At 41.2% G+C, this 27,633-nt stretch overlaps 1 protein-coding gene across 2 annotated transcripts; it reads left to right on the top strand.

The window, feature by feature from the left end:
* LOC106600902 (autoimmune regulator) lies at positions 1-27,379 on the top strand. Of its 2 annotated transcripts, XM_082973610.1 has the most exons (16): positions 2-232; positions 364-550; positions 7,351-7,525; positions 7,769-7,999; positions 8,189-8,308; positions 9,781-9,914; positions 18,209-18,256; positions 18,813-18,861; positions 19,053-19,172; positions 19,897-20,036; positions 20,230-20,298; positions 24,374-24,501; positions 24,735-24,852; positions 25,012-25,086; positions 26,578-26,721; positions 26,910-27,379. In XM_082973610.1, exons 2-16 carry the CDS (start codon positions 407-409, stop codon positions 27,021-27,023), a joined length of 1,809 nt encoding a protein of 602 aa, XP_082829736.1. In that variant the 5' UTR covers positions 2-232; positions 364-406; the 3' UTR covers positions 27,024-27,379. The 2 variants fall into 2 exon arrangements, with proteins under 2 accessions (XP_082829737.1, XP_082829736.1); XM_082973611.1 differs by lacking the exon at positions 18,209-18,256 and having other exon boundaries at positions 1-550.
* Positions 27,380-27,633: the final 254 nt, after the last annotated feature.

The following is a 27,633-nucleotide window of genomic DNA, read 5'->3' as shown; positions in this document are numbered from 1 at the left end:
CACTTTCACTTTCACTTTCTAAAAGTAATTTGAAGTGGCCTTCCGTGCTGGCGGGAGATCTATTTGTTGTTGTTTTTTCGAAAATAACAATAACAACATGTTGTAGGTCTACAGCTGAAAACTTTTTGATTACGTCCATCGTCCAAACTGGAATGTAGACTATTTTCGTCTCGATTGCTTTTGCGCGTCTATAGTCTGAATGAATCTATCCACCCTGGGCCTGTATTGAAATGTAAATAGCCTAAAATCATACTTTAATTTCTGAATCTATATGTGCAACCCAATATGAACCGGTTCGTTAATTATTGAACTGTTAATAATATTCAGTCACCTGGTAAATATTGCTTTTTTTTTTCAACAAAGAAAACTGAATTGAAGAGGTGAACTGCATTTGCGATCGGCGCCAATGGACCCGTTGGATTATTTTACAGATAAGCAGTTACTGCAGTTTTTCCGCTGTAGTAGGACAGAAATGTCGTGCATGGAGCAACCACACACCTTTCTTAACCAGCTCCGAGACCACCACCTCATTCCGGAAGAAACGTACAAGGTGAGCAGTAGAGACCTTAACATTTCTATAGACATACCCGCCTGCCCACTCAAAGGTTCAATTTAATCCCATCGGTCACAATACCGAAAAACAACTTTTGTAAGCCTACTTTTGTAAGCTAAAAAAACAAATGAATTGTTGAAATGTTTAGATATTTTGTTTAATGTTTAAGGGTCTAGTTTACATATGTGCCGTAATTTTCAATACGTTTACTTTAAAGGGATCATTATGAATTTGACGTCATTTATTGGCAGCTCGGTGGCAAATAAAAATCTGTATTTAATATTAAAGTACACCTACTGTAATATAAATACAGTATCATAGCAAGTACTGTGTAATGACACAGTACATTACCGTAAAAGTGACTGTATTAGGTCTATACTGTAAAAAAAGTAAATGCTACCATCATTGAAATGATTGGATGAATTGATTACATTTATTGAGGTGAGGGTTTGTATTTCACAGTATTTTACTGTAATTACAAGGGATTGGTGCAAGATTTGACCAAATATTTAGGAAGAGGTCATCATCTGATGGAGTCTGTGAAGGAAGAAACCAAAAGTGGCAACCAAGTTATGTCCAAAAAACAGATTTTCACCAAGTCAAATACATTCATTGTGTTAGAGGTATCATGATACTTGTATCTAAACCAAAGTAGATCATTACAAGATTGTTCTATACAGCACATTAGTTGGGGTCTCTGTAATCTTCAATATGAGTTCCTAAACCTAGCAGAAAAGTGCATCCTTGTAGCTGTGTGGGCTGATATATAAATGTTTGCCTTCTGGTAAATTGAGCCAATGGCCATGGGGTAAGTTGAGCCAATTGAAGTGTTTTCTTCCCAGGCGTAATGCAAGGCATTATTGCTGTGATATGAGTCAACAACAGGGCCTGGCCTATGTTAAACGTGTTGTAAAAAAGTGTTTGTTAGTTATTAACTCACATTAACTCAGCACCGGGATTAAAAACTATAATTGAATATGTACAGCGGGATCTGTTAGCAGAAAAAGTATTTTATTAACAAAAGGTAAACAAATACGTTTGCTTAATATAACGTTTTTGTTGTTGCAGTTTTACAGCAAATTTCCTGCAATTCTACACATTTTGCCATGTGGTGGGGAGAAGTTTTTGCAGTTTTAAAAGCTAATTATGTGACACGGGCTAATTGAGTGACTGTCAGTGAGTGACATAACAAGGAAATCTGCTGATGCACAACCAAGTTTCGAAATTGCATCTTGTGTACTATTCTACTATTCAAACTCTCAACAGTAAGTTGAGACCCCGACTGAGTTCCATATCTAGGCCTGCATATCTCAGCACAAATACCCATATGAACCAGGTTTACACCTGTGGCTATGTCCCAATACTCTGATAAACCAAGGACCCTTGTGACTATTCAGCAAAACTCACATATGGTCTACCATTGTGTAAGAGACACTAAACAAACATTTCATACCTCTGTGTCCTCATACAGTTGAAGTTGGAAGTTTACACCTTAGCCAACTACATTTAAACTCAGTTTTTCACAATTCCTGACATTTAATCTTAGTAAAGATTCCCTGTCTTAGGTCAGTTAGGATCACCACTTTATTTGAAGAATGTGAAATGTCAGAATAAGAGTAGAGAATGATTTATTTCAGATTTTTATTTCATCACATTCCCATTGGGTCAGAAGTTTACATACACTCAATTAGTATTTAGTAGCATTGCCTTTAAATTGTTTAACTTGGGTCACACTTTTTGGGTAGCCTTCCACAAGCTTCCCACAATAAGTTGGGTGAATTTTGGCCCATTCCTCCTGACAGAGCTGGTGTAACTGAGTCAGGTTTGTAGGCCTCCTTCCTTGCACACGCCTTTTCAGTTCTACCCACAAATTTTCTATAGGATTGAGGTCAAGGCTTTGTGATGGCCATTCCAATACCTTGACTTTGTTGTTGTTCTTCCTGACTGATGTCTTGAGATGTTGCTTCACATAATTTTCTACCCTCATGATGCCATCTATTTTGTGAAGGGCACCAGCCCCTCCTGCAGCAAACATGATGCTGCCACCCCCGTGCTTCACGGTTGGGATGGTGTTCTTCGGCTTGCAAGCCTCCCCCTTTTTCCTCCAAACATAATGATGGTCATTATGGCCAAACAGTTCTATTTTTGTTTCATCAGGCCAGAGGACATTTCTCCAAAAAGTATGATCTTTGTCCCCATGTGCAGTTGCAACCAAAGTCTGGCTTTTTTATGGCGGTTTTGGAGCAGTGTCTTCTTCCTTGCTGAGCAGCCTTTAAGGTTATGTCGATATAGGACTCGTTTTACTGTGGATATAGATACTTTTGTACCTGTTTCCTCCAGCATCTTCACAAGGTCCTTTGCTGTTGTTCTGGGATATTTTTGCACTTTTCACACCAAAGTACATTCATCTCTAGGAAACAGAACACGTCTCCTTCCTGAGCGGTATGACGGCTGCGTGGTCCCATGGTGTTTATACTTGCGTACTATTGTTTGTACAGATGAACGTGGTACCTTCAAGCATTTGGAAATTGCTCCCAAGGATGAACCAGACTTGTGGAGGTCTAAAAAAAATTCTGAGGTCTTGGATGATTTCTTTTGATTTTCCCATGATGTCAAGCAAAGAACCAATGAGTTTGAAGGTAGGCCTTAAAATACATCTACAGGTGCGCCTCGAATTGACTCAAATGATGTCAATTAGCCTATCAGAAGCTTCTAAAGCCATGACATAATTTTCTGGAATTTTCCAAGCTGTTTAAATGCACAGTCAACTTACTGTACCTAAACTTCTGACCCACTGGAATTGTGATACAGTGAATTATAAGTGAAATAATCTGTCTCTAAACAATTGTTGTAAAAATTACTTGTGTCATGCACAAAGTAGATGTCCTAACCAACTTGACAAAACTATAGTTTGTTAACAAGAAATTTGTGGAGTGGTTGAAAAACGAGTATTAATGACTCTAACCTAAGTGTATGTAATCTTCCTACTTCAACTGTATGTAGCTACGGCCCTACTGTGCAGGGGTAGACCTGCTTTACAGTTTATGAGTCATCAGGCTTAGTTGACTAATTGGTGCTATACCACTGTACTATGGGTTTATCTATGAAATGATAAGTGTATACAGGTCAAAGGTCACATGACTAAGATATGCAAATAACAGGGTTGGGGTGTGCAGAGAATAGCTGGATATACAGGTAACTGAAAAAATAAAGGAAACATAAAATTAGAGTTCTGGCGGCTCTGTTGTGGTGTGGGGTGCATTTTCCTGGCATGGTTTTGGTTTACTCAATACCTTAGAGGGCAAGGTAAACACTAATAAATACACAGCCATTCTGAGTGATCACCTTCAATCTATGATAAGTCATTTCTCACCTGATGGGAGTGGTCTCTTCCAGGATGACATTTCCCCTATCCACAGTGCAAGAGTGGTCACTGAATGGTTTGATGAGCATGAAAACAATGACAACCATATGCCATGGCCGTCTCAGTCACCAGATCTCAAGAATCTGGAGCGGTGCCTGAAACAGTGTTTTCCACCAACATCAACAAAACACCAAATGATGGAATTTCTCGTGGAAGAATGGTGTCACATCCCTCCAATAGATTTCCATACACTTGTAAAAATGTATGCCAAGGTGCACTGAAGCTTTTCTAAGACATTTTATTGTTGTTTCCTTTATTTTGGCAGTTACCTGTAGGTTACTGTTGGTGACTTGGGGAATACAGGCCTAAGGAAAGTGGGTAACAGGGATGAGGTGTATTGGCAAAGGAACTGGGGTCTATGATTAGTAAATAGGGCATTTAGGGCTAGGATATTGGTGTACTGGTACTTGATTGTATCAATATTAGGGTGTTGGCATGTGGGTGTTAGGGTTAGGGCATAGGGTTAATGGGGCTGGGGTGTGTGAGTAATTGGGTTTAGGTGTGTGGGTAAGTGGGCTGAAGTACAATGCCAAGCGTCACGTCTGAAGGAAATCTGGCACCATCCCTACAGTGAAGCATGGTGGTGGCATCATCATTCTGTGGGGATGTTTTTCAGCAGCAGGGACGTGGAGACTAGTCTGGATCGAGGGAAAGAGGAACGGAGTGCTCAGAACCTCAGACTGGGGCAAAGGTTCATCTTCCAACAGGACAACGACCCTAAGCACACAGCCAAGACAACGCAGGAGTGGCTTCAGGACAATTTTCTGAATGTCCTTGAGTGGCCAAGCCAGAGCCCGGACCTGATCAAATGTCTCTGGAGAGACCTGAAAATAGCTGTGCAACCACGCTCCCCATCCAACCTGACAGAGCTTGAGTGGATCTGCAGAAAAGAATGGGAGAAACTCCGCAAATACAGGTGTGCCAAGCTTGTAGCGTCATACCCAAGAAGACTCAAGGCTGTAATCGCTGCCAAAGGTGCTTCAACAAAGTACTGAGTAAAGGCTCTGAATATTTATGTAAATGTTATATTTAATTTTTTTACGTCTAAGAACTGTTTTTGCTTTGTCATTATGGGGTATTGTGTGTAGATTGATGAGGGGAAAACAACAATTGAATACATTTTAGAATAAGGCTGTAACGTAACAAAAGTCAAGGGGTCTGAATACTTTCCGAATGCACTGTGTATAGATATTGCGGCTGAGGAATAGTGATAAATATGTTTTCATTTTATTATAGTCAGAGCACTGCATGTTCCCATCAGTCACAATTGTGACTGAGATTAAAACATACTTTTTTGACATGCTTTTCAAAATAAAATATAAAAATAAATATGGATTACATGTTAGGGTAACTAATGGCATAAGATTTGCATAGTGGCATGTCTGGGGGGAAAATGGGTTAACCAAGCAGCGATAAACTAAATCCCACTAAGCACGGACCAATGCCGACGTCTTTTTTTATTCTTGTCCGGACTTCATTTTTTAATGTATTTTTTTGGTGTGGTCCGGAGCGGCCTTGATTTCAACATCCACGGGCGTAGATGTTTGGACCAAATCTGAACCAATCATAGACGTCTATGTTTGGTTCAGATTTGGTCCTGTCCCGACAGGCCTTGATTTAGCTCAAACATAGACATGTATGATTGGTTCATATTTGGTCCGGACTATATTTGGCCAAAACAAAAATGTATATAATTGGTTCAGATTTTGTCCAGTCCGGACTGGAGAGTACAGTACAATACAGGAGAGTACAGTACAATACAGGAGAGTACAGTACAATACAGTAGAGCACAGTATGGTAAATAAAATAAGTATAGTTCAGTACATTAGAGTACAGCATAGTAGAGTTCAGTATAATGTACTGTATTGTTCAATAATTTACTCTAATGTACTCTACTGAACTAAACTGTACTGTACTGTACTCTACTGATTTAAACTCTACTGTACACCTTACTGTACTGTACAGTAGTACTCTATCAAATAAAACCCTGATCCAACCTTGTAACAAAACAAATTGTAGAATACAGAATACAGAATTCTTTGGTAAAATTCTTCCTCCTATTTTGCAAGTAAATGTTCCTGGAAGAACCTTTTGGGTTGCCACACCAGCGGAACCTTGCCGATTGAAAAAGGTTCCTTGAGGAACCGCTCTGAAAAGGGTCATCGAGGGTCTTCGAGGAACCCCTGTGTAAAGGTCAACGATGACTGAAAGTGGGTGCTGTATTGAAGCCACCGTGCAGCCATCTTGATGCTCTTCCATTGTAAAAAATACATACATTTTTTACGAGTTTATTGCATACTTTAAAATTATATCATGTGAGCTAAACATAAGATAAATATAAAAACATTTTCCTTAAACTATTTGGTTTTTGAGTGTTAATGTTACTTTCTCCACTACTACAAAAAATACTTAAATACATTTAATTTTGTCCTGAAATACTGTATTACTGTATAGTAATTCCATTAATTCCTCTGGAGGACTGCTGTAAATCTCTCTCGGAGAAGGTGACTTTTATCAATATATTCGGTTCTATTTACGCTCAGATTCGAAAGTGCTAATTAGCGTCAAAGTAGACATCCTGCAAGACTACAAATCCCTGCAAGCTCCTGCATGTCATTTCTAGCTGACACCTTTGCTAACAGGTAATGTGTCAATTTTAAACTTGCACAATACATTTCACAGAATTGTCAATTTAAAGAAATGTAGATAATTTATTCATGGCTACATTTAGCTAACATTAGATAGTTAATCCAGAGATTATTACCTATGCCTCGATTCAGCAGTCTATTCCAGATCATCATGGTATTTGTGGTTCTTTATGATAACCACATTAGCAGCTAAATAGCGTTTCTTTTTTGGGGGGGTAAATACAGGCGAATATATTGTTAAAAGTTACTTTGTCCTAGAGAGATTTACACGGTTATCAAAACATCACGCCAGGGTAAGCCTACATGAAACACAGCCCTTATTTTAAGTGTTTTTAAAAAATGATGGGAAAAATGAATGGTGGAAAAAAGATTGTAACCATTTCCCGGTTTATCCGCGAAAGGTTCCTTGATGATCTCCAGGGTTCATCGGGTCAACACTAATTCTAAGAGTGTTCTGTGTACACTAAGACCATTCACTGTCCTATTAGTAGCTGGGTACAAACAATATAAATAACAGGTCTTTGAATGTTATTGTAAGAGTGGACTTCGGAGTTGATGATCATTGATTAGTAATGCCTGACGTGTGCCCATGAATTTCTGTCTGTAAAAAGGAACTGATTGGGATGGTAGTTGCTTTTAGAGAATCAAATCTAGCACTCTACTCCAGCCACAAATTGTTAACCCCTATAAATTGGACCGTGGTGTTGTATTTGACCCTCCTGCAGAAGCTGATTCGGTGTAGGAGTAAGGAGCTGAGGGAGAAGGGTGTGTACCAGGTGTTGGACTGGGTGCAGGCAAAGAGTCCCGACAGCATCAAGGTGTTCTGGAACTGTGTGTTCAGGGACCACCTCCTGCTGCAGTACCCCACGTTACGCCTGCTCCGAAAGCGCCTGCTGGACGGTCAGTTCTAGAGTCTTCACTCTTATTATTGTATTATTATGGTATTATTATGGCAATTGTATGGATAGCCTAATGTCTATATATAATTCTAACTCCTAGTATAATATAAATGTAGTCACAATGGTGGATACTTTGAAGTTGACGTTCAAAGCCCTGTCTAATTTGTAATAATAATCATTTTTTATTAGGTGTACATGAATTAGGTTGCATGGTTTGCAAAATTTTGACACCAATCCCTTGTAGGGTCGTCCACATTCTATGAGAAACTGCCAGAGAAGGTGGAGAAGGAAGAGGAGGAGGAGGATAAGAAGAAGAAGGGTTCAGCGGAAGGAGAAGAGGAGGAGGAGGAGAAGAAGACAAGAAGGAAAAAGAGGAACCAGAAAAAGAGAAGTGAGAGTGCTGAGGAGGAGCAGCCCAGCACGTCCACCCAGTCCAACCCCAGTCAGAAGAGGAAAGTCCAGAGGCCCAAATACTGTGAGTCCCCGGCTTCATGTTCCCTGGGGGAAAGAGGAGGCCTTGTGTAGGGAAGTCTAAAGTACCTATAACTTCAAACAGACATTTTCTTGAGTAAATATTGACTCCTGAATTCATAGCATAGGTAGTAAGTTTGTTTTTTGCGGGGGTGAAATATATGTTCACATCTTAATGACTGTCCCCATGCAGCTTCTCCTTTCAGAAAGAAGGAGAAAGATGACATCTGGACCTGGCCCTTCTACAAGACCCAGCTCCCAGTCACCTGTGGGGACAAAGAAGGCATGCTCAACAGGGACAAGCTGGCCAAAGGTAGGTCATAACAAGGACTTTATATGATGTGTTTGTGTGTAATGGTGGATGTGTTTTGGCCGAATATCCTTGCCTGAGACCTTAAAAGTGGCAATCTGCAGTTGCTACATCCATTTTTGGACCCAAATTCTGAGCCAGGAGTAAAATCAACTCATACATTTTTATCTCAGATGGTAATCATTACAGTTTGAGGTACCGCAAAGGAAAGATAGTGATGAGGCTCATTGACATTGCAAATGGGGAATAACCAATCGCGAGGCCCAGCTGTGAACTCTATAGGTAACATGCAACCATGGTGAATGTGACTGTAGGCTACATAAAATGTTGCAATGGTAAAAAGTTGGATATTATTTTTACCTGGCACGATCACTTTGCCAACCACAGGAGGTTGGTGGCACCTTAATTGGGGAGAACTGGCTCGTGGTAATGGCTGGAGTGGAATGGAATCAAATACATCCAACACATGGTTTCCATCTGATGCCATTCCATTCGCGCCGTTCAGCCATTATTATGAGCCGTCCTCCCCTCAGCAGCCTCCACTGTTGCCTACTCTAATATGTTGGCATGCATATTTTTCTTTAACCAATTCTGATGGTTGTTTAAAGTGGAATTTTTTACAAGATTACCTTTATTTCAACACACTTGTCACTCCCATTTAACAAATCTGAATCTCTTTGCCACAGGAGGCATCAAGTCACTTGCAGACAATCTTGCCTTCAATGTTGCATACAACGTTTGAAAGGTCTATCATTTTCATTGAACACAAAGTCAACGTAAGCCCAAGCCGTCAATTGCCCAATTTATAGGCATGCCCAATTTTAACATATCTTTTTAGCAAAGTGATGTTGGATAACGGAAATAACATGATGTAGGGAAATAAAGAATCAAAAGAAAAACGTAGGCATATAATTATGAAATAGGCCCGTTGAAATCATTGCCAAAAGCTCAAGAGATACTGTTACAATTAGGTCTAGATTATTTATGGATTAATCATATAGAAATATCAAAACATTATTTTAACCACTCCAAAGTAATTGCATGTGGTGCAGGAACCAGACTCGCTGCATTTTTCTATTATCAAGACACCCGCTTGTAACTCTTAACTGGTTAGGACAGCTCATGAGGTGTCCTAAATATATGTCGACTAGGTGTGACTTATGACTAAAGGCTTCAAGGACAGCTTTTATTTATTACCCATCAGTACTTACAATAAATGTTCTCTGCAGGAAACCCAGGTTTCAATCACAGTCAGGCACATGTGTACTACGGTCTATTTGACTTTGCATGGTTTTAATGTGTGGTGGTGTGTATGATGTCTGACTTCCTCATTGGTTTGTCTCAGGGGAGAGGTGCATTGCGGTTCAGATTTGCTGGTTGATGTCTGACTTCCTCATTGGTTTGTCCCAGGGGAGAGGAGAATTGTGGTCCAGGGTTGTTGGTTGACGTCTGACTTCCTCCTTGGTTTGTTTCAGGGGAGAGGTGCATTGAGGTCAAGGGTCGATGGTTCATCCCAAGTGGCTTTGAGGAGTTTGGGGGGAAGAAGAGCAGTAAGAACTGGAAGTACAGTATCCGCTGTAGAGGCACCACTCTGGGAAAACTGATCCAGGTACAGCATATATTTTGATTACATTTATTTGACCATTTAAAAACACAATTCAACCAGACGTGGACACAATTGACTTAAAATCATCAAATAAAACACAGAAAAGTTGAACAGCTTAGTCACTTTTCACACTCTAATCAGGCCTATGTAATTTGGACAATGTTTCCATAAACTACACTCTGGGATATACACTGCTCAAAAAAATAAAGGGAACACTTAAACAACACATCCTAGATCTGAATGAAAGAAATAATCTTATTAAATACTTTTTTCTTTACATAGTTGAATGTGCTGACAACAAAATCACACAAAAATAATCAATGGACATCCAATTTATCAACCCATGGAGATCTGGATTTGGAGTCACACTCAAAATTAAAGTGGAAAACCACACTACAGGCTGATCCAACTTTGATGTAATGTCCTTAAAACAAGTCAAAATGAGGCTCAGTAGTGTGTGTGGCCTCCACGTGCCTGTATGACCTCCCTACAACGCCTGGGCATGCTCCTGATGAGGTGGCGGATGGTCTCCTGAGGGTTCTCCTCCCAGACCTGGACTAAAGCATCCGCCAACTCCTGGGCAGTCTGTGGTGCAACGTAGCGTTGGTGGATGGAGCGAGACATGATGTCCCAGATGTGCTCAATTGGATTCAGGTCTGGGGAACGGGCGGGCCAGTCCATAGCATCAATGCCTTCCTCTTGCAGGAACTGCTGACACACTCCAGCCACATGAGGTCTAGCATTGTCTTGCATTAGGAGGATCCCAGGGCCAACCGCACCAGCATATGGTCTCACAAGGGGTCTGAGGATCTCATCTCGGTACCTAATGGCAGTCAGGCTACCTCTGGCGAGCACATGGAGGGCTGTGCGGCCCCCCAAAGAAATGCCACCCCACACCATGACTGACCCACCGCCAAATCGGTCATGCTGGAGGATGTTGCAGGCAGCAGAACGTTCTCCATGGCGTCTCCAGACTCTGTGACGTCTGTCACGTGCTCAGTGTGAACCTGCTTTCATCTGTGAAGAGCACAGGGCGCCAGTGGCGAATTTGCCAATCATGGTGTTCTCTGGCAAATGCCAAACGTCCTGCACGGTGTTGGGCTGTAAGCACAACCCCCACCTGTGGACGTCGGGCCCTCATACCACCCTCATGGAGTCTGTTTTTGACCGTTTGAGCAGACACATGCACATTTGTGGTCTGCTGGAGGTCATTTTGCAGGGCTCTGGCAGTGCTCCTCCTGCTTGCACAAAGGCGGAGGTAGCGGTCCTGCTGCTGGGTTGTTGCCCTCCTACGGCCTCCTCCACGTCTCCTGATGTACTGGCCTGTCTCCTGGTAGCGCCTCCATGCTCTGGACACTACGCTGACAGACACAGCAAACCTTCTTGGCACAGCTCGCATTGATGTGCCATCCTGGATGAGCTGCACTACCTGAGCCACTTGTGTGGGTTGTAGACTCCGTCTCATGCTACCACTAGAGTGAAAGCACCGCCAGCATTCAAAAGTGACCAAAACATCAGCCAGGAAGCATAGGAACTGAGAAGTGGTCTGTGGTCTCCACCTGCAGAACCACTCCTTTATTGGGGGTGTCTTGCTTATTGCCTATAATTTCCACCTGTTGTCTATTCCATTTGCACAACAGCATGTGAAATTTATTGTCAATCAGTGTTGCTTCCTAAGTGGACAGTTTGATTTCACAGAAGTGTGATTGACTTGGAGTTACATTGTGTTGTTTAAGTGTTCCCTTTATGTTTTTGAGCAGTATATATAAAAAGATCTGTATCATATACAATATCATATAGGGGAGACTGGCGTTGGTTGTCACATATTTTACTCTTATGTGTACTTCTCAGCACCAGTATATCTTACAACACTCTTTTCAAATTTAGGAGAAACACCAAGGTCTTGGGTTGAAATGGGGGCTGACCCTTTTTATCATTTTAGTCATTTAGCAGACACTCTTATCCAGAGCGACTTACAGTAGTGAATGCATACATTTCATACATTTTTTCTACATACATTTTATATTCATATCTAATTACAAGATGGAGTCACTGTAAGACCTTTAAACAAGTTAACATTCACAAGGCTGCAGGGCCAGATGGATTACCAGGATGCACACTCAGAGCATGTACTGACCAGCTGGCAAGTGTCTTCACTGACATTTTCAACCTCTCCCTGACCCGTCATCCACAGATGACGCAATCTCTATTGTACTCCACACTGCTCTTTCCCACTTGGACAAAAGGAACACTTACTTGAGAATGCTATTCATTGACTACAGCTCAGAGTTCAACACCATAGTACCCTCGAAGTTCATCGCTAAGCTAAGTGCCCTGGGACTGAACACCTCCCTCTGCAACTGGATGTTGGACTTCCTGACGGACGCACCCAGGTGGTGAGGGTAGGCAACAACACATCTGCCACACTGACCCTCAAGACCAGGGCACGTAAGGGGTGTGTACTTAGTCCCCTCCTGTACTCCCTGTTTACCTACGACTGCGTGGCCACTCGCGACTCCAACACCATCATTAAGTTTGCCGACGACACGACGGTAATAGGCCGACGACGTTGAAAACCTAATGGGAGGAGGTCAGAGACCTGACAGTGTAGTACTAGGACAAAAACCTCTCCCTCAACGTCAGCAAGACAAAGGAACTGATCGTGGACTACAGGAAACGGAGGGCCGAGCACACCCCATTCACATCAACAGGGCGGAAGTGGAGCCGGTCCTGAACTTCAAGTTCCTCGGTATCCACATCATTAAGGATCTATCATGGTCCAAACACACCAACACAGTCATGAAGAGGGACGACAACGCCTCCTCACCCTGAGGAGGCTGAAAAGATTTGGCACGGGCCCTCAGATCCTCAAAAAGCTATACAGCTGCACCATTGAGAGCATCTTGACTGACTGCATCATCGCTTGGTATGGCAACTGCTTGGCATCCAACAGCAAGGCGCTACATAGGGTAGTGTGTATGGCCCAGTACATCACCGGGGCCAAGCTCCCTGCCGTCCAGGACCTCAATACCAGGCAGTGTCAGAGAAAGGCCCAAGAAATGTAAAAGACTCCAGCCACCCAAGTCATAGACTGTTCATTCTGCTACTGCACTGTAAGCGGTACCAATGCACCAAGTGTGGAACCAACAGGACCCTGAACAGCTTCTATCCCCAATCCATAAGACCTCTAAACAAGACTGCTAAAAAGCTAATCAAATGGCTAGCCAGACTACCTGCATTGACCCTTTTTTGCAATAACTCTCTTGCACTGACTCTATGCACACAGCCTGGACTCTCGCACACATTCACACATACTTACACTGACTCCCCGACACATACATAAAAACACACACTATATACACCCACTTGGGATTCATATTTTCCCGAGAATCTACCAAGTCTCAATACCAGGAATAATTCATTATTATCCAGAGTCCCGGGAAATTCCTTAACAACCGGAAGTGCCCATTTAAAGCGTTTTAAAAGATATGGTCACTATGCCAGGGTTCTCCCCAAATAAGAGGGGCGCTGCACCACTATGTAAATAATTCAGAGCAAATTAAACTGATATTTAGTAATGATAGAATGAACTTATAATTATTTTTTCATTATATATTTATCTCTAATTTCGTGACATCCAATTGGTAGTTACCGTCTTGTCCCATAGCTGGAATTCCTGCACTGACTCTGGAGAGGCGAAAGTCGAGAGCCATGCGTCCTCCAAAACACGACCCGCCAAGCCACACTGCTTCTTGACACACTGCTCGCTTAACCCGGTAGCCAGACGCACCAACGTGTCGAAGGAAACACCGTACAGCTGGTGACCTGAAGTAAGCGTGCATGCGCTTGGCCGCCACAAGGAGTCGCTAGAACGCGATGGGACAAGGACATCCCAGCTGGCCAAACCCTGCCCTAACCCAGCTGGGCCAATTGTGCGCCTTCTTATGGGTCTCCCGGTCAAGCGGCCGGCTGCGACACAACCCAGGATCGAACCCGGATCTGTAGTGACGCCTTGATAGAATGATCTTTGATCACCAATAACATTGTTGTGATTTACAAAACAGGCCGTTCATAAATTCTGAGCGTTATCATGTTCCTCAATTAATTCAGCGCATTTCAGCAGTAGGCTTTCTCGACACAGAGCGCGTTCAGGACGCACAGAGCACACCCCGACTATAGCGTTGTCAAATCATACAAACGGCAGTCAAATGACAATTCCAATGACCGAAGTTGCTAAACTTGCTAGATAACTTAATAATCAACAAATGTCAGAATATTTTGGCAAAGTCTAGTTGATGATTATAAAGATACCAGATCAGCTTATGAATAACGGGGAAGAGAAGAGTGCAAATAGTTTAAATATCAAGGTATCTTATTATCCATATCGACTCTCATATCGTTTGTTGATCACACATTCTCTACCGAATCTCTCATATGGGCAGCTAGTACGAGACAGCGCAGAGAAGCGGGGGAAATGATATCGCAGTATTTTGATATGCGTAGGCAAGAGACGTGCTTTCACAATGCAACCTATATATTGCAGAATAAAGTTAGGATTTATCATGCGTGACATGAGTCAGGATTTGGGGTTTCAGTGGGATTGGGACTGGATAGGAAAGTAGCCTAGGCTGTAGGACAGGAGAAGATAGCCTTTTCCCTCATGCCTCTCTGAATTGTTAACAGACTTCATGTCTGTGACAGAGACGCGTATGTAGTGAATTGTAAATAGACCTATCAAATTTGTGACTGTCTGAAGAGTCACAATGACAGCTCAAAGAGGCACACTTTCTTTTATAGGCCATACTTAGGGGTTAGACCCTGTAGGGTTTATTAACTGCATTCAGGTCGCGTGTGCAGTCCGGCAGTGTCAATTATGTGTGCGCTTTGAATTCATGTCAATCCCTGACACCAACACACATAACATGCACACACATGCATACTAACACCACTCACACACACTCACACTTTCACACTCACCACATATGCTGCTGCTACTGTTAATTATCTATCCTGTTGCCTAGTCACAATACCCCTACCTACAGTACGTAGCTACCTCAATTACCTCGTTATCTTTAACTCTGCATTGTTGGAAAAGGACCCATAAGTAAGCATTTCACTGTTAGTCTAACCCTGTTAGCGTGACAAATAACATGTTATTTTATTTTATAAGCCTTCAAACACACTCTGTCCACTTGTGACAACCAGCCCCATCGTGGGGTTGGATGTCACATAGTATGGGGTGGGTTGTCACAATGCTTGCTTGTTGCTTATTGCTTTTGTAACAAGAAGTGAAGCAATGTTGCAAACAGATTCTTAGAAATAGCCTTTGTTTGATCAAACAATATTCCTAACAAAATTCTGCATTTCATGCCTTAAGAATAAGATTAAATTTTTAGTAAATGTGTGTCTATTTGTGTGTTTGAACACACGTGTCTGTGTGTGGGTGTGTGACAGGAAAAATATGTGTGTGAGAGAGAGGCAAAGAAGTGACCTCTTTATAGCACAAGCACAAAATAGCTCGGGATTTATTGTGTACTGGCAGTGGCAATGATGATAGTGACAACCAACCCTACATTCCATGTGACAACCATCCCCAGCTATCCCCTTAATGATAATTAAAGACCTGCTCCGGAACGTTGGCGACTAGTAAGTCTTTTTTTTTTTTTTTTTTACCTCCCGCTTTGGGCTGGATGTGTCAATGTGTAGTTCATACATGCATAATCTATGAGCAGAATGACTGTCTTATTTAATTAGCCATGAAATCCCTAGTTTGAAAATGACTGTGTACTGGGGGCTGTGCGGTGCCATTTTCCCTACAATTTCCCCCATGTGGGCCAGCCCCCTAGCAATTAGGTGGTGATTGACTCCGCTGTCCTGGCGTCGTGAGGGAGCTTGTTCCACCATTGGGGTGCCAGAGCAGCGAACAGTTTTGACTGGGCTGAGCGGGAACTGTGCTTCCTCAGAGGTAGGGGGGCCAGCAGGCCAGTGGTGGATGAACGCAGTGCCCTTGTTTGGGTGTAGGGCCTGATCAGAGCCTGAAGGTATGGAGGTGCCGTTCCCTTCACAGCTCCGTAGGCAATCACCATGGTCTTGTAGCGGATGCGAGCTTCAACTGGAAGCCAGTGGAGAGAGCGGAGGAGCGGGGTGACGTGAGAGAACTTGGGAAGGTTGAACACCAGACGGGCTGCGGCGTTCAGATCAGCTTTAATATTGCAGATTGTTGGTTCTATCAATGTAATTGTTTGCATAATTTTCAATCCCCATATATATATATATATATATATAATATTTGTTTCCTTCTTTATCATTTTACCCCAATCCTTCCACCCCTCCCCTAATTGGAGTAAAATAATGGACAACAATACTTAGGCTTCTACTTTCAGCTAATACATACTATATACATTTTACAGACACAGTGTATTTTACATTAGTTATCTTTATTTATTCGTTTTTAGTCCGACACTTCAGCTACCCTCAACCCCTTCCATCTATCTAATTTCCATGCATTTTTCAACTATGCTGTAATGTTTCACAAAAGTTCTGAACCTTTCTATTTTCATAGTTTCTACAGATGGTAAATTAAAGATTCCTAAAATTATTATTATATTATTGATCGATTGACTATGGCTCTTCAAGTCACCCAGCAGTGCTATTTGCAGAGTTAGTTCCAGGTAAATGTTGTAATTCTTCAGCCATTCCTACATTTGCGACCAAAAACAAGCTACATTTACGTGATTTAACTGATGCTGTAATTCAGAGCGATTTACAGGAGCTCTTAGGGTTAAGTGCCTTGCTCATGGGCACATCAACAAGGGCTCTTAACCACTAGGCTATCTCTTCGCAGCAAAATCTGCAGAACTGGGATTGATTGTACCCCTCATATACATAACATTCTACTGGTTGCAAGAATTTTGTATAATAATTAAATGGAAAAACTGAAACGTTTTAACCCAGTGTTGTTTTGTGTATCAGTTCATAAACCACGTACCATGGAATCGGCATATTGAAAATCTCTTCCTAACTATTTTGCGACCTGCATGGCGCAGCTTTCATTTTTTTGGTCCTTAAATAAAACTGATATACTTTTTTTAAATCACAATTTTCTTTAACAAATGTTGGTCTTTAATATAGGTCCGACAGACAAGTTCCTTACCTTCTTCCCCTTCCACTTTTGTGGTAATGTGGCAATCAGTTGGTGGTAATTTTGGATATAGCAGACATTTCCATATATTTTTGTTATCTACATGTGTGACATAACTCCAACAGTCATATTTCTGATATCATTAACAAAGATTATATATATTTTTTAAATCAATTAGTATATTTGAGTTTAACCATAATATTTGTTCTTTCTTTTCTGATGCATAAAACTGAAATTGCAACCAGCTTTCTATAGCCTGTTTTAAAAACAGTGATATTCTGGAGATTATTTTATTTTCAAATAACCGAAAGTGAGAAGTTGTAATCTGAATAAAAGGAAAAAGGAAAAAAAAATGTACATGGGGTGAGCCATTCTTACTAATCTGCTGGAAAACCAGTCCGGATTTCAGTTCATCTTTTTTATGACTGAAGCCTTTAGTGAGATGTGCAAGGCTGTAATATTTAATCATTCATATTCATTATATAAATAGGCCTGTTTAATTTTGCCTGGCTTGCCATTCCAAATAAAGTGGAATATGTTTTGCTCATATAATGCTTTTTAAAAAAAGTAATTTGGTGTAGGCAGGGCCACAAGTAAATAGGTAAACTGGGATATGACTCAATATTTTAAGATGCTAGTTAACTCGTGGCTTGACCTAGGGACTCAGAAATAGGTTTGAAATGTCCTCTTTTCATCAAACGTACGTGTTCATGGATACTCCCATAATTCAAACATTTACAAAGAAAATATCACGCATGTATTTTTTTACTTGTACTTATAAAAAACATACATTCTCCTCACCTTAATGTTTTATCATGCTGACATGAAGTGACCAGGTGGATGAGTTATTTCGAAGAATTCACACAGCTCCATTTCGGTTGGTAGTAATTAGCACTGTGACAACCAACCCGTGAGGCAACCAACCCCGGTCTCCCCTACTCTTACCACAGCATATCGGTTTATTATTACATATACCAGAACATTTTGGCCAGACAGAGCAACGAACTATAGCTACACATTATACCCTTTTTGTTTTTCTGTAAAGAAACTAACTGTACAGTTATTTCACTGATGTTCCATTCAGTCACTCAACACTAAAAAGCAATGTCTGTCCCCCTTTCTCTACCCCCTCCCATCACCATCCCACCCACCTCAGGAAGGTCATTTAACTTCACCAAACTTTAAAAGAAGAAAGAGTGCACAGGTAGGAGACCAATCTTTCAATATACCACATCCTCTGGATTAACAGCCAAACTTCATTTGACCATTTAGTTGTACAAATACTCTCAAATGCTTAGTACATCTACATCATACTGTATATCTAGATAACAGTTCACCCACATCATTCTATGTAAAAAATACTTTCTAATAACTGAATAACTGCACGGAGGTCCCTTACGAATGAATAAAATGGTAACATATCATATCAAGTACAACCTTATACCATACTGGGCATAGGAACATGTGGGACCATTGAAAATGCATAGAAAGTGCTGCATCGTCATAGCATCTGAGTACATGTTGTTTATGATTGTTAGTCATGAATCAGTTTTATTGCAACATCTGAACTTGACAACAAGCTTAGCCTCAGCCGTTGATATTGTGATGTTTATACGGGCATGAATTTATATTTCTTGTGCGTGATCATACTTTGACCAAAGATCATTTTGTTTGTCCATGTTCTTACCATATTAGATAAAGAAGAGTCTATTATGTGACTGATATATGGAAAACTGGTCTGTCCCTTTTCTCCTATCTAGGCCAAGAGAGCACTGTTTCCCTTCAACCAATCAGCAGGCTCAATCACTGGTATGTACACCAATCACAACTCAATGGAATCTTTCTGAATCCTTTAGACATGACTATCTGGTAAAGGGGATGGGGTTGTCTCTCTAACTCAGTGTTTTTGTTGTTATAAGGTTTTGTGAATAACACAGGCCTGACCCTTCACACTTATAGAATAAACCATCTTTCCCTAAACCTCTTTATCTTTACTTCAGAATCTGAGGAGGATGACGATGATGAGGAGGAAGAAGAAGCTGAGCGGGAAAAAGAGGAAGTCTTCAAAGTCACCTGTGGAGCCATCAGTGGAATGCTACATAAGGATCGGTTTGCATCAGGTACATATTTTATTCTCTCAAGGTTTAATAAACAACATTCTATAGCTATTGTCATGTCTTTGAAACTATTGAAGGTACTGGAGACACTTTTACATGTTGGCAACCCTCTTTCTCTGGCTGCACCTCAAATACTGCCCCCACTTAGTGCTTTTATCAAGCAGAAAACCCATTTCAGCAGATCCACAAGGTCAGCCATGAGAGGTGACTGTACAGTTCCCTTCAGGAAAAGCACCTTCAGTCAGACAGCTTTCACTCTGAGAGCTTCCCACGTCTGGAACTCACTGCCTTCAGACACACGTAGCTGTGCAACACACAACCTGTCTGTAGTTTCTGAGGTGTGTAGATATTGTTTGTTAATTTTCTGTCTTTTGTGTGGTTGCTTATTGTGTTATTGCTCTCTGTCTGCGTACTAAGAGTTAGTTGTCATATGTTGCTCTCTGCTCTGTATGTGCTCATTGTCTGTACTGCCCAGGGACTACGGTAGAAAGTTTGCCGAATGGCTAAAACCAGCACTTGAACTGAATGTCCCTGCGAAAATAAACGTAATAATGTAAAGTAAATGACACACTTTCAGCTATTATCAATAATACGCTACAAGTTATTTTACCATAGCCCCATGTCACTCTGGTCAGCTGTAATGCGCCGTATTGGATTTATACTAGGGTTATAATAGGGTTTCATTTGAGCTTGTCCTTCTGACCCTATCTTCTCTGTTTCCACACAGGGTCGTGTGGAAAGAGCATCCGCACGGACCAGCGCTGGATGACCCCGGTGGAGTTTGTGACGGTGGGGTCAGCTCTGGAAGATCCCTCCTGGAAGAAAGACATCCAGTGGGACGGGAAACCACTCAGCGTGCTCATCGAGGTACAGACGGAAAGAGAACAGAGCGATAAAGATGAGAGAGAAAAAATGTGTATTTGACACTTACCAACCTACTGTTCAAGGAATGGTTTAAGATAGTCTCCAAGGTCTTTAAGGACCTGTGATGAAAACATTTCCCTTCTTCAAAAACGTTTTACTAGTACTACTACTGTCTCTGTTTGTTTCCCATTTTCAGAGAAAGATCTTGGTCATCCACTCTCTCCTGTGTAAGTGCAAGCTGTGCAGCTCCACGGCCAACGACAGGGTAAGTTTCCCCCTCGATCCTCAGGAACATGGTAGCACCCACTTACCAATCAGCCAATCACATTAATTAAACGCATGCTTCAGTTCTAATAATGAAATTCCAAGATGTTTCTTAACATCACTGTATAGGGAATGAATGAATGAATGAATGACATTTGTGTCAAATCATCCGTTGGTATCCCATCCATTACGGGATTAAATGACACAAACAAACATTACAATGATTCTCAGTGATAATTCTTCTGGTGTTCTGCGCAGTGTGCACCGCATAAATAATGAACAAAAAAATCAGTACATAATAGTAGATAAGGTTATCCAAGCAATAATAATAATAATCCTAGAACAGTAAAAATAATAAAAAATAAATACAGAAAAATTCAACAGAAGGTGTTTCAACCTGATCTCGCACAAAGAAGATTTGTGTGAGATCAGAGAAGATTGTGAGACAGCCCTACAGACAATCTATATTCATACATGCACTTTGCTATATAGGAGCTAAATACTTATAGAATGTAATTACTGGTCGCCCTTGTATTCTATTCCAGGCTTTATCAAAAAAATTCAGCAAACAGAAATACACAATGTACAAAAAAAAACATTTCAGTTTCTCCTCATCACTCAGCCACATATTGCCAGGGTATATCTGGTGGGCTTTCTGGAATAAAGAAAAATGTACAGTGAGGGAAAAAAGTATTTGATCCCCTGCTGATTTTGTACGCTTGCCCACTGACAAAGAAATGATCAGTCTAGAATTTTAATGGTAGGTTTATTTGAACAGTGAGAGACAAAATAAATAAAAAATCCAGAAAAACGCATGTCAAAGATTTTATAAAATGATTAGCATTTTAATGAGGGAAATAAGTATTTGACCCCTCTGCAAAACATGACTTAGTACTTGGTGGCAAAACCCAAAAATCACAGAGGTCAGACGTTTCTTGTAGTTGGCCACCAGGTTTGCACACATCTCAGGAGGGATTTTGTCCCACTCCTCTTTGCAAATCTTCTCCAAGTCACTAAGGTTTCGAGGCTGATGTTTGGCAACTCGAACCTTCAGCTCCCTCCACAGATTTTCTATGGGATTAAGGTCTGGAGACTGGCTAGGCCACTCCAGGACCTTAATGTCCTTCTTTTTGAGCCACTCCTTTGTTGCCTTGGCCGTGTGTTTTGGGTCATTGTCATGCTGGAATACCCATCCACGACCCATTTTCAATGCCCTGGCTGAGGGAAGAAGGTTCTCACCCAAGATTTGACGGTACATGGCCCCGTCCATCGTCCCTTTGATGCGGTGAAGTTGTCCTGTCCCCTTAGCAGAAAAACACCCCTAAAGCATAATGTTTCCACCTCCATGTTTGACGGTGGGGATGGTGTCCTTGGGGTCATAGGCAGCATTCCTCCTCCTCCAAACACGGCAAGTTAAGTTGATGCCAAAGAGCTCCATTTTGGTCTCATCTGACCACAACACTTTCACCCAGTTGTCCTCTGAATCATTCAGATGTTCATTGGCAAACTTCAGACGGGCATGTATATGTGCTTTCTTGAGCAGGGGGACCTTGCGGGCGCTGCAGGATTTCAGTCCTTCACGGCGTAGTGTGTTACCAATTGTTTTCTTGGTGACTATGGTCCCAGCTGCCTTGATCATTGACAAGATCCTCCCGTGTAGTTCTGGGATGATTCCTCACCGTTCTCATGATCATTGCAACCCCACGAGGTGAGATCTTGCATGGAGCCCCAGGCTGAGGGATATTGACAGTTCTTTTGTGTTTCTTCCATTTGCGAATAATCGCACCAAATGTTGTCACCTTCTCACCAAGCTGCTTGGCGATGGTCTTGTAGCCCATTCCAGCCTTGTGTAGGTCTACAATCTTGTCCCTGACATCCTTGGAGAGCTCTTTGGTCTTGGCCATGGTGGAGAGTTTGGAATCTGATTGATTGCTTTTGTGGACAGGCGTCTTTTATACAGGTAACAAACTGAGATTAGGAGCACTCCCTTTAAGAGTGTGCTCCTAATCTCAGCTCGTTACGTGTATAAAAGACACCTGGGAGCCAGAAATCTTTCTGATTGAGAGGGGGTAAAATATTTATTTCCCTCATTAAAATGCAAATCAATTTGTAACATTTTTGACATGCGTTTTTCTGGATCTTTTGTTGTTATTCTGTCTCTCACGGCTCAAATAAACCTACCATTAAAATTATAGACCGACAAAGAAATGATCAATGGGCAAACATACAAAATCAGCAGGGGATCAAATACTTTTTTTCCCTTCACTGTATATATCGCGGTAGGAAGTGCAATAGATGATCAAATGAATGTTATTCTCCATTTCTTCGAGGTCACAATAGTTACAGCGTTTTTCCTCATCCATTTTACCATTATACCGACCTGTTTCAATACGCAGGGGCAATATCCCTGATCATACACATGGCAATCTCTTGCTTTTAGGTAGGTTGTACATAATATACTGTATCTCTCAGACACAAATTCACACTTAATCAAATAAAAGGTTTATGGGTTTATGAAACTTCTTAAGGCTAGGCAACTTCTGGTGAAACTGGAGGGTGTGCAATTCAAATAAATAATCTTAAAAATTATGAATATTAAACATTTAGGAACATACAAATGTCTTATATCGGTTAAAAGCTTAAATTCTTGTTAATCTAACTGCACTGTCCGATTTACAATAGGCTTTACAGTGAAGGACGGCGCCCCACATCAAAATATTTTTCCACCAGCAAAGGTTTCATAAATTCACAAATAGCAATGAAATATTCACTTACTTTTTGAAAGTCTTCCTCTGATTTGTGATCCAAAGGGTCCCAGCCTCAACATGTAGTGTCTTTTTATTAGATAAAATCCTTCTTTATATCCCAAAAGTCTGTTTAGTTGGCACCATCGATTTGAGTAATCCACTCGTTCAACATGCAGAGAAAGGAATCCAAAAATCTACCGCTAAACTTTGTTAAAACAAGTCAAAATGCGTTTCTATTTAATCCTCAGGTACCCTAAAATGTAAATAAACTATAATATTTCATACGGAAAGAAGTATGTTCAATAGGAAAACGATATTAGCAGGTGCGCGTCCTCTTCGTCGAGTGTTTTCTTTCCAGTGGTACCAATTATATGCATATCCTGGCTTCAGGGCCTGAACAGCAGGCAGTATATTTTGGGCAAGTCAGTCAGGGGGAAAATGGAGAAAAATAGACCCTAGCCTGAATCTCCCCCACCCATTTATTTTCATATTGCATTATCAGTTGTTTTTAGTGACTATATCTCCCTTAATTTGGTCTTCGTACAAATGTTAAAAGTCAGACTGCTGGAAAAGGTCCGACATTTTGGTTGCCCAGGCTCCTCCTGAGAAGAGATACAATTGAAAAACATTCCCGGCAATAGGCATATCCAACAGTCTATTCCAAAGTCTCACCATGCACGCCTTCCATCTCACTTCACAGGGTTCCCAGTCCATGTCCCCAGTTATTGCCAGTATAGGCGCAAATCTGTGGACACCTAAAAAAATAAGTACTGCTTTGAGATACCTCTTAGCAACTCACACTCCTGCTGAATAATCCACAACAGGACATACACGTCTGATAAAATTTGGAATATGTGGCATAACCAATATCTTTGAATGTTTTTGTTTTTCCTATGACTCCCCCAAAAGCTCTACATGCTGAGTCAGCCAGGGCAGATGTGCTGTATTGAAAGGTCTTATATTAATCAAAATAAGACCCAAATATTTATAATTGCTAGTAAACTCAAGAATGTCTTCACCACCACAAAATTGACAACCAATTGACTGCACGTAATAACATTTTCCACAGGTTTTGTTCAGTTTCTGCCATTAAAATAATATAAATCAGCATTTCATCATCATATCTTACTCCAGTATTTAACTGTTTCGTTTATTTTTGCCAAATCAAAAATAAACATAGCAAACAGAGTTGGTGATAAGGCATGTCCTTGTTTTACACCCAAGGGTGTGGGAAGCCAATCTGTACGATATTCGTTAACACAAACAGACAGTTGGTGCTTGATTGTTAACCAATTCCTTCTCACCTTCCTCTCTTCTCTGTCTTGGCAGCATGATCAGGATAACGATGACAACTGCTTCATCTGTAGAAGCCAGGGCAACTTGATATGCTGTGATGAGTGTCCTCGCTCCTTCCATCAGAGATGTCATCTTCCTAATGTGGATGATGCCATGATGGGGTGAGAAGAGTTGAGGGTTGATGTGAGAGAAAGAGATTGATACAAGAGAGGTCTGCTTGTTCTGTGTACTGTAGGTAAACGTAGCTGTCAGCTTATTTGTGCACTATTGAAATGTTTGTGTGTGTGTGTGTGTGTGTGTGTGTGTGTGTGTGTGTGTGTGTGTGTGTGTGTGTGTGTGTGTGTGTGTGTGTGTGTGTGTGTGTGTGTGTGTGTGTGTGTGTGTGTAATCACAGGGATGATTGTCCGTGGATGTGTACATTCTGTGTACTGAGGGCCAGTCAGTCGTGGCGCTACCCCAAACAAATGACCTACCAGGAAGCCTTAACCTGCCAAATCTCTGACCACCTACTGGTGAGGAGCCCGAATTAATGACTTCTACCATTGGTCCAACTGCTTCCAATTGCCTGTCCAGTATAAGCATCAATATATACACTTCACATTAAATAATTATTCAGAATTAAATGTAAGCAATCTTTGACCAGTCACATAAAGGTGTGTTTACTCTGACAGGAATGCCAGTACCTCCTGCTGTGTCTGTACAATGCGGACGAGGACCAAATCTTTGTGGCAGATCCTTGCATCCACGTAAGTTTGTCGGTCTCTCTCTCTCTCAAAGTTCACATATACAGTTGAAGTCGGAAGTTTACATACACCTTAGCCAAATCCATTTAAAACTCAGTTTTTCACAATTCTTGACATTTAGTCCTAGTAAAAATTCCCTGTCTTAGGTCAGTCAGGATCACCACTTTATTTTAAGAATGTGAAATGTCAGAATAATAGTAGAGAGAATGATTTATTTCTGAGTCAGTTTGTAGGCTTCCTTGCTCAAACACGCTTTTTCAATTTTTCTATGGGATTAAGGTCATTGCTTTGTGATGGCCACTCCAATACCTTGACTTTGTTGTCCTTAAGCCATTTTGCCACAACTTTGGAAGTATGCTTGGGGTCATTATCCATTTGGAAGACACATTTGCAACCAAGCTTTATCTTCCTGACTGATGTCTTGAGATGTTGCTTCAATATATCCACATCATTTTCCTAACTCATGATGCCATCTATTTTGTGAAGTGCACCAGTCCCTCCTGCAGCAAAGCACCCCCCATAACATGATCCTGCCACCCCATGCTTCACGGTTGGGATGGTGTTCTTCGGCTTGCAAGCTTCCCCCTTTTTTTCTCCAAACATAACGATGGTCATTATGGCCAAACAGTTCTATTTTTGTTTCATCAGACCAGAGGACATTTCTCCAAAAAGTATGATCTTTGTCCCCATGTGCAGTTGCAAACCGTAGTCTGGCTTTTTTATGGCGGTTATGGAGCAGTGGCTTCTTCCTTGCTGAGCGGCCTTTCAGGTTATGCCGATATAGGACTCATTTTACTGTGGATATAGATACTTTTGTACCGGTTTCCTCCAGCATCTACACAAGGTCCTTTGCTGTTGTTCTGGGATTGATTTGCACTTTTCGCACCAAAGTACATTCATCTCTAGGAGACAGAACGCGTCTCCTTGCTGAGAGTTATGACGGCTGCATGGTCCCATGGTGTTTATACTTGCGTACTATTGTTTGTACAGATGAACGTGTTACCTTCAGGCATTTGGAAATTTGCTCCCAAGGATGAACCAGACTTGTGGAGGTCTACAATTTTTTTCCGGATTTCTTTAGATTTTCCTATTATGTCAAGCAAAGAGGCACTGATTTTTAAGGTAGGCCTTGAAGTACATCCACAGGTACACCTCCAATTGACTCAAATGATGTCAATTAGTCTATCAGAAGCTTCTAAAGTTATTACATAATTTTCTGGAATTTTCCAAGCTGTTTAAAGGCACAGTCAACTTAGTGTATGTAAACCTCTGACCCACTGGAATTGTGATACAGTGAATTATAAGTGAAATAATCTGTCTGTAAACAAATTGTTGGAAAAATTACTTGTCATGCACAAAGTAGATGTGCTAACCGACTTACCAAAACTATAGTTTGTTAACAAGAAATTTGTGGAGTGGTTGAAAAACGAGTATTAATGACTCCAACCTATGTGTATGTAAACTTCCGACTTCAACTGTATGTTCAATTGCCAGGTGAGAAACTACACCAGTGTGATAAAGACCCCTATATGGCTGGACAGGGTTGTGGAGAAGCTGCAGCAGAATCTCTACCAAACAGTGCGACACTTTGTGTCTGATGTGTTGCTTATCTTCACCAACTGTGCCACATTTAACAGGGTAAGACTGCACTACTGCAGTATCCAATGTGAACAAATCTTGGAATTGTGCTAATGCATGAATAACACTTTAACAATGTGTCTCTGTTTAATCCATAACAAATATGAATTAAGCTAAATGAGTTGTGTTTATTGCATTTCTAGTTTATTATGTTTTCTATACAAATGTGACTGTCTTTTTTTCTGAAGGATAATGCAGAGTTCCGTGGGATGGGCGAAAGATTGAAGGATCTATTTGAGAGAGAGTTCAAGAATATTTTCAGTATCCAACTTCAGCATCCAACTGCATCCAACAGCCAGTAGAGCCTTCATCAAGTCTGTACTGTTATCTCACTATGAGACAACAGGGAATATTCACCATGCCCTGGTCTTTGTATACAGCCTTCATACAGATTTGCATGAACATTATTATCCATCTAGTCCTTTGATGAATTTCTTTCATTCGTTCTAGCAGTCAAAATGTGTGTGTGATACTAATTGAAATAGAATGATGGTGATAACATTGCATTTCACACAGTAAATGTTGCTTTGCTAACTTCTCATACAAGAGCCTTAGAATTCCTCACCTTCTAGGTTCTTACTTTTGGTTAGGCCTCACTAGATTCATGTCCAGGGATTCTGTCGAAAATAAACTCATGAATTTCGAAAACATTGTACAACATAGGTCTACTTGTTTGACTGTGTGTAGCCTACCAGAATGTGGTTCTGTTGAGGAGAATGTCAGACAGAGCAGCAGCGCTGTCTTCAGGGCAGTTAGTTCAGCGTCTGCTTTGGGTCTCTGCCTTCATACAGGGCATGCGCACGCTGGTAACATCACAACAATTGCAAGCAGCGAATCCCTGCCCAGAGCTGCGCAGCTGTGTTGCGCATAAATGCTTGGTAAAGAATGCTGTCATTTCTCTTCAGCTTGTTG

This window comes from Salmo salar, chromosome 03, assembly GCF_965601325.2.
Source record: "Salmo salar chromosome 03, fSalSal1, whole genome shotgun sequence".
NCBI lineage: Eukaryota > Metazoa > Chordata > Actinopteri > Salmoniformes > Salmonidae > Salmo > Salmo salar.
The sequence above is the reverse complement of the archived record's forward strand: the minus strand, read 5'-3'. Positions and strand labels throughout refer to the sequence as shown.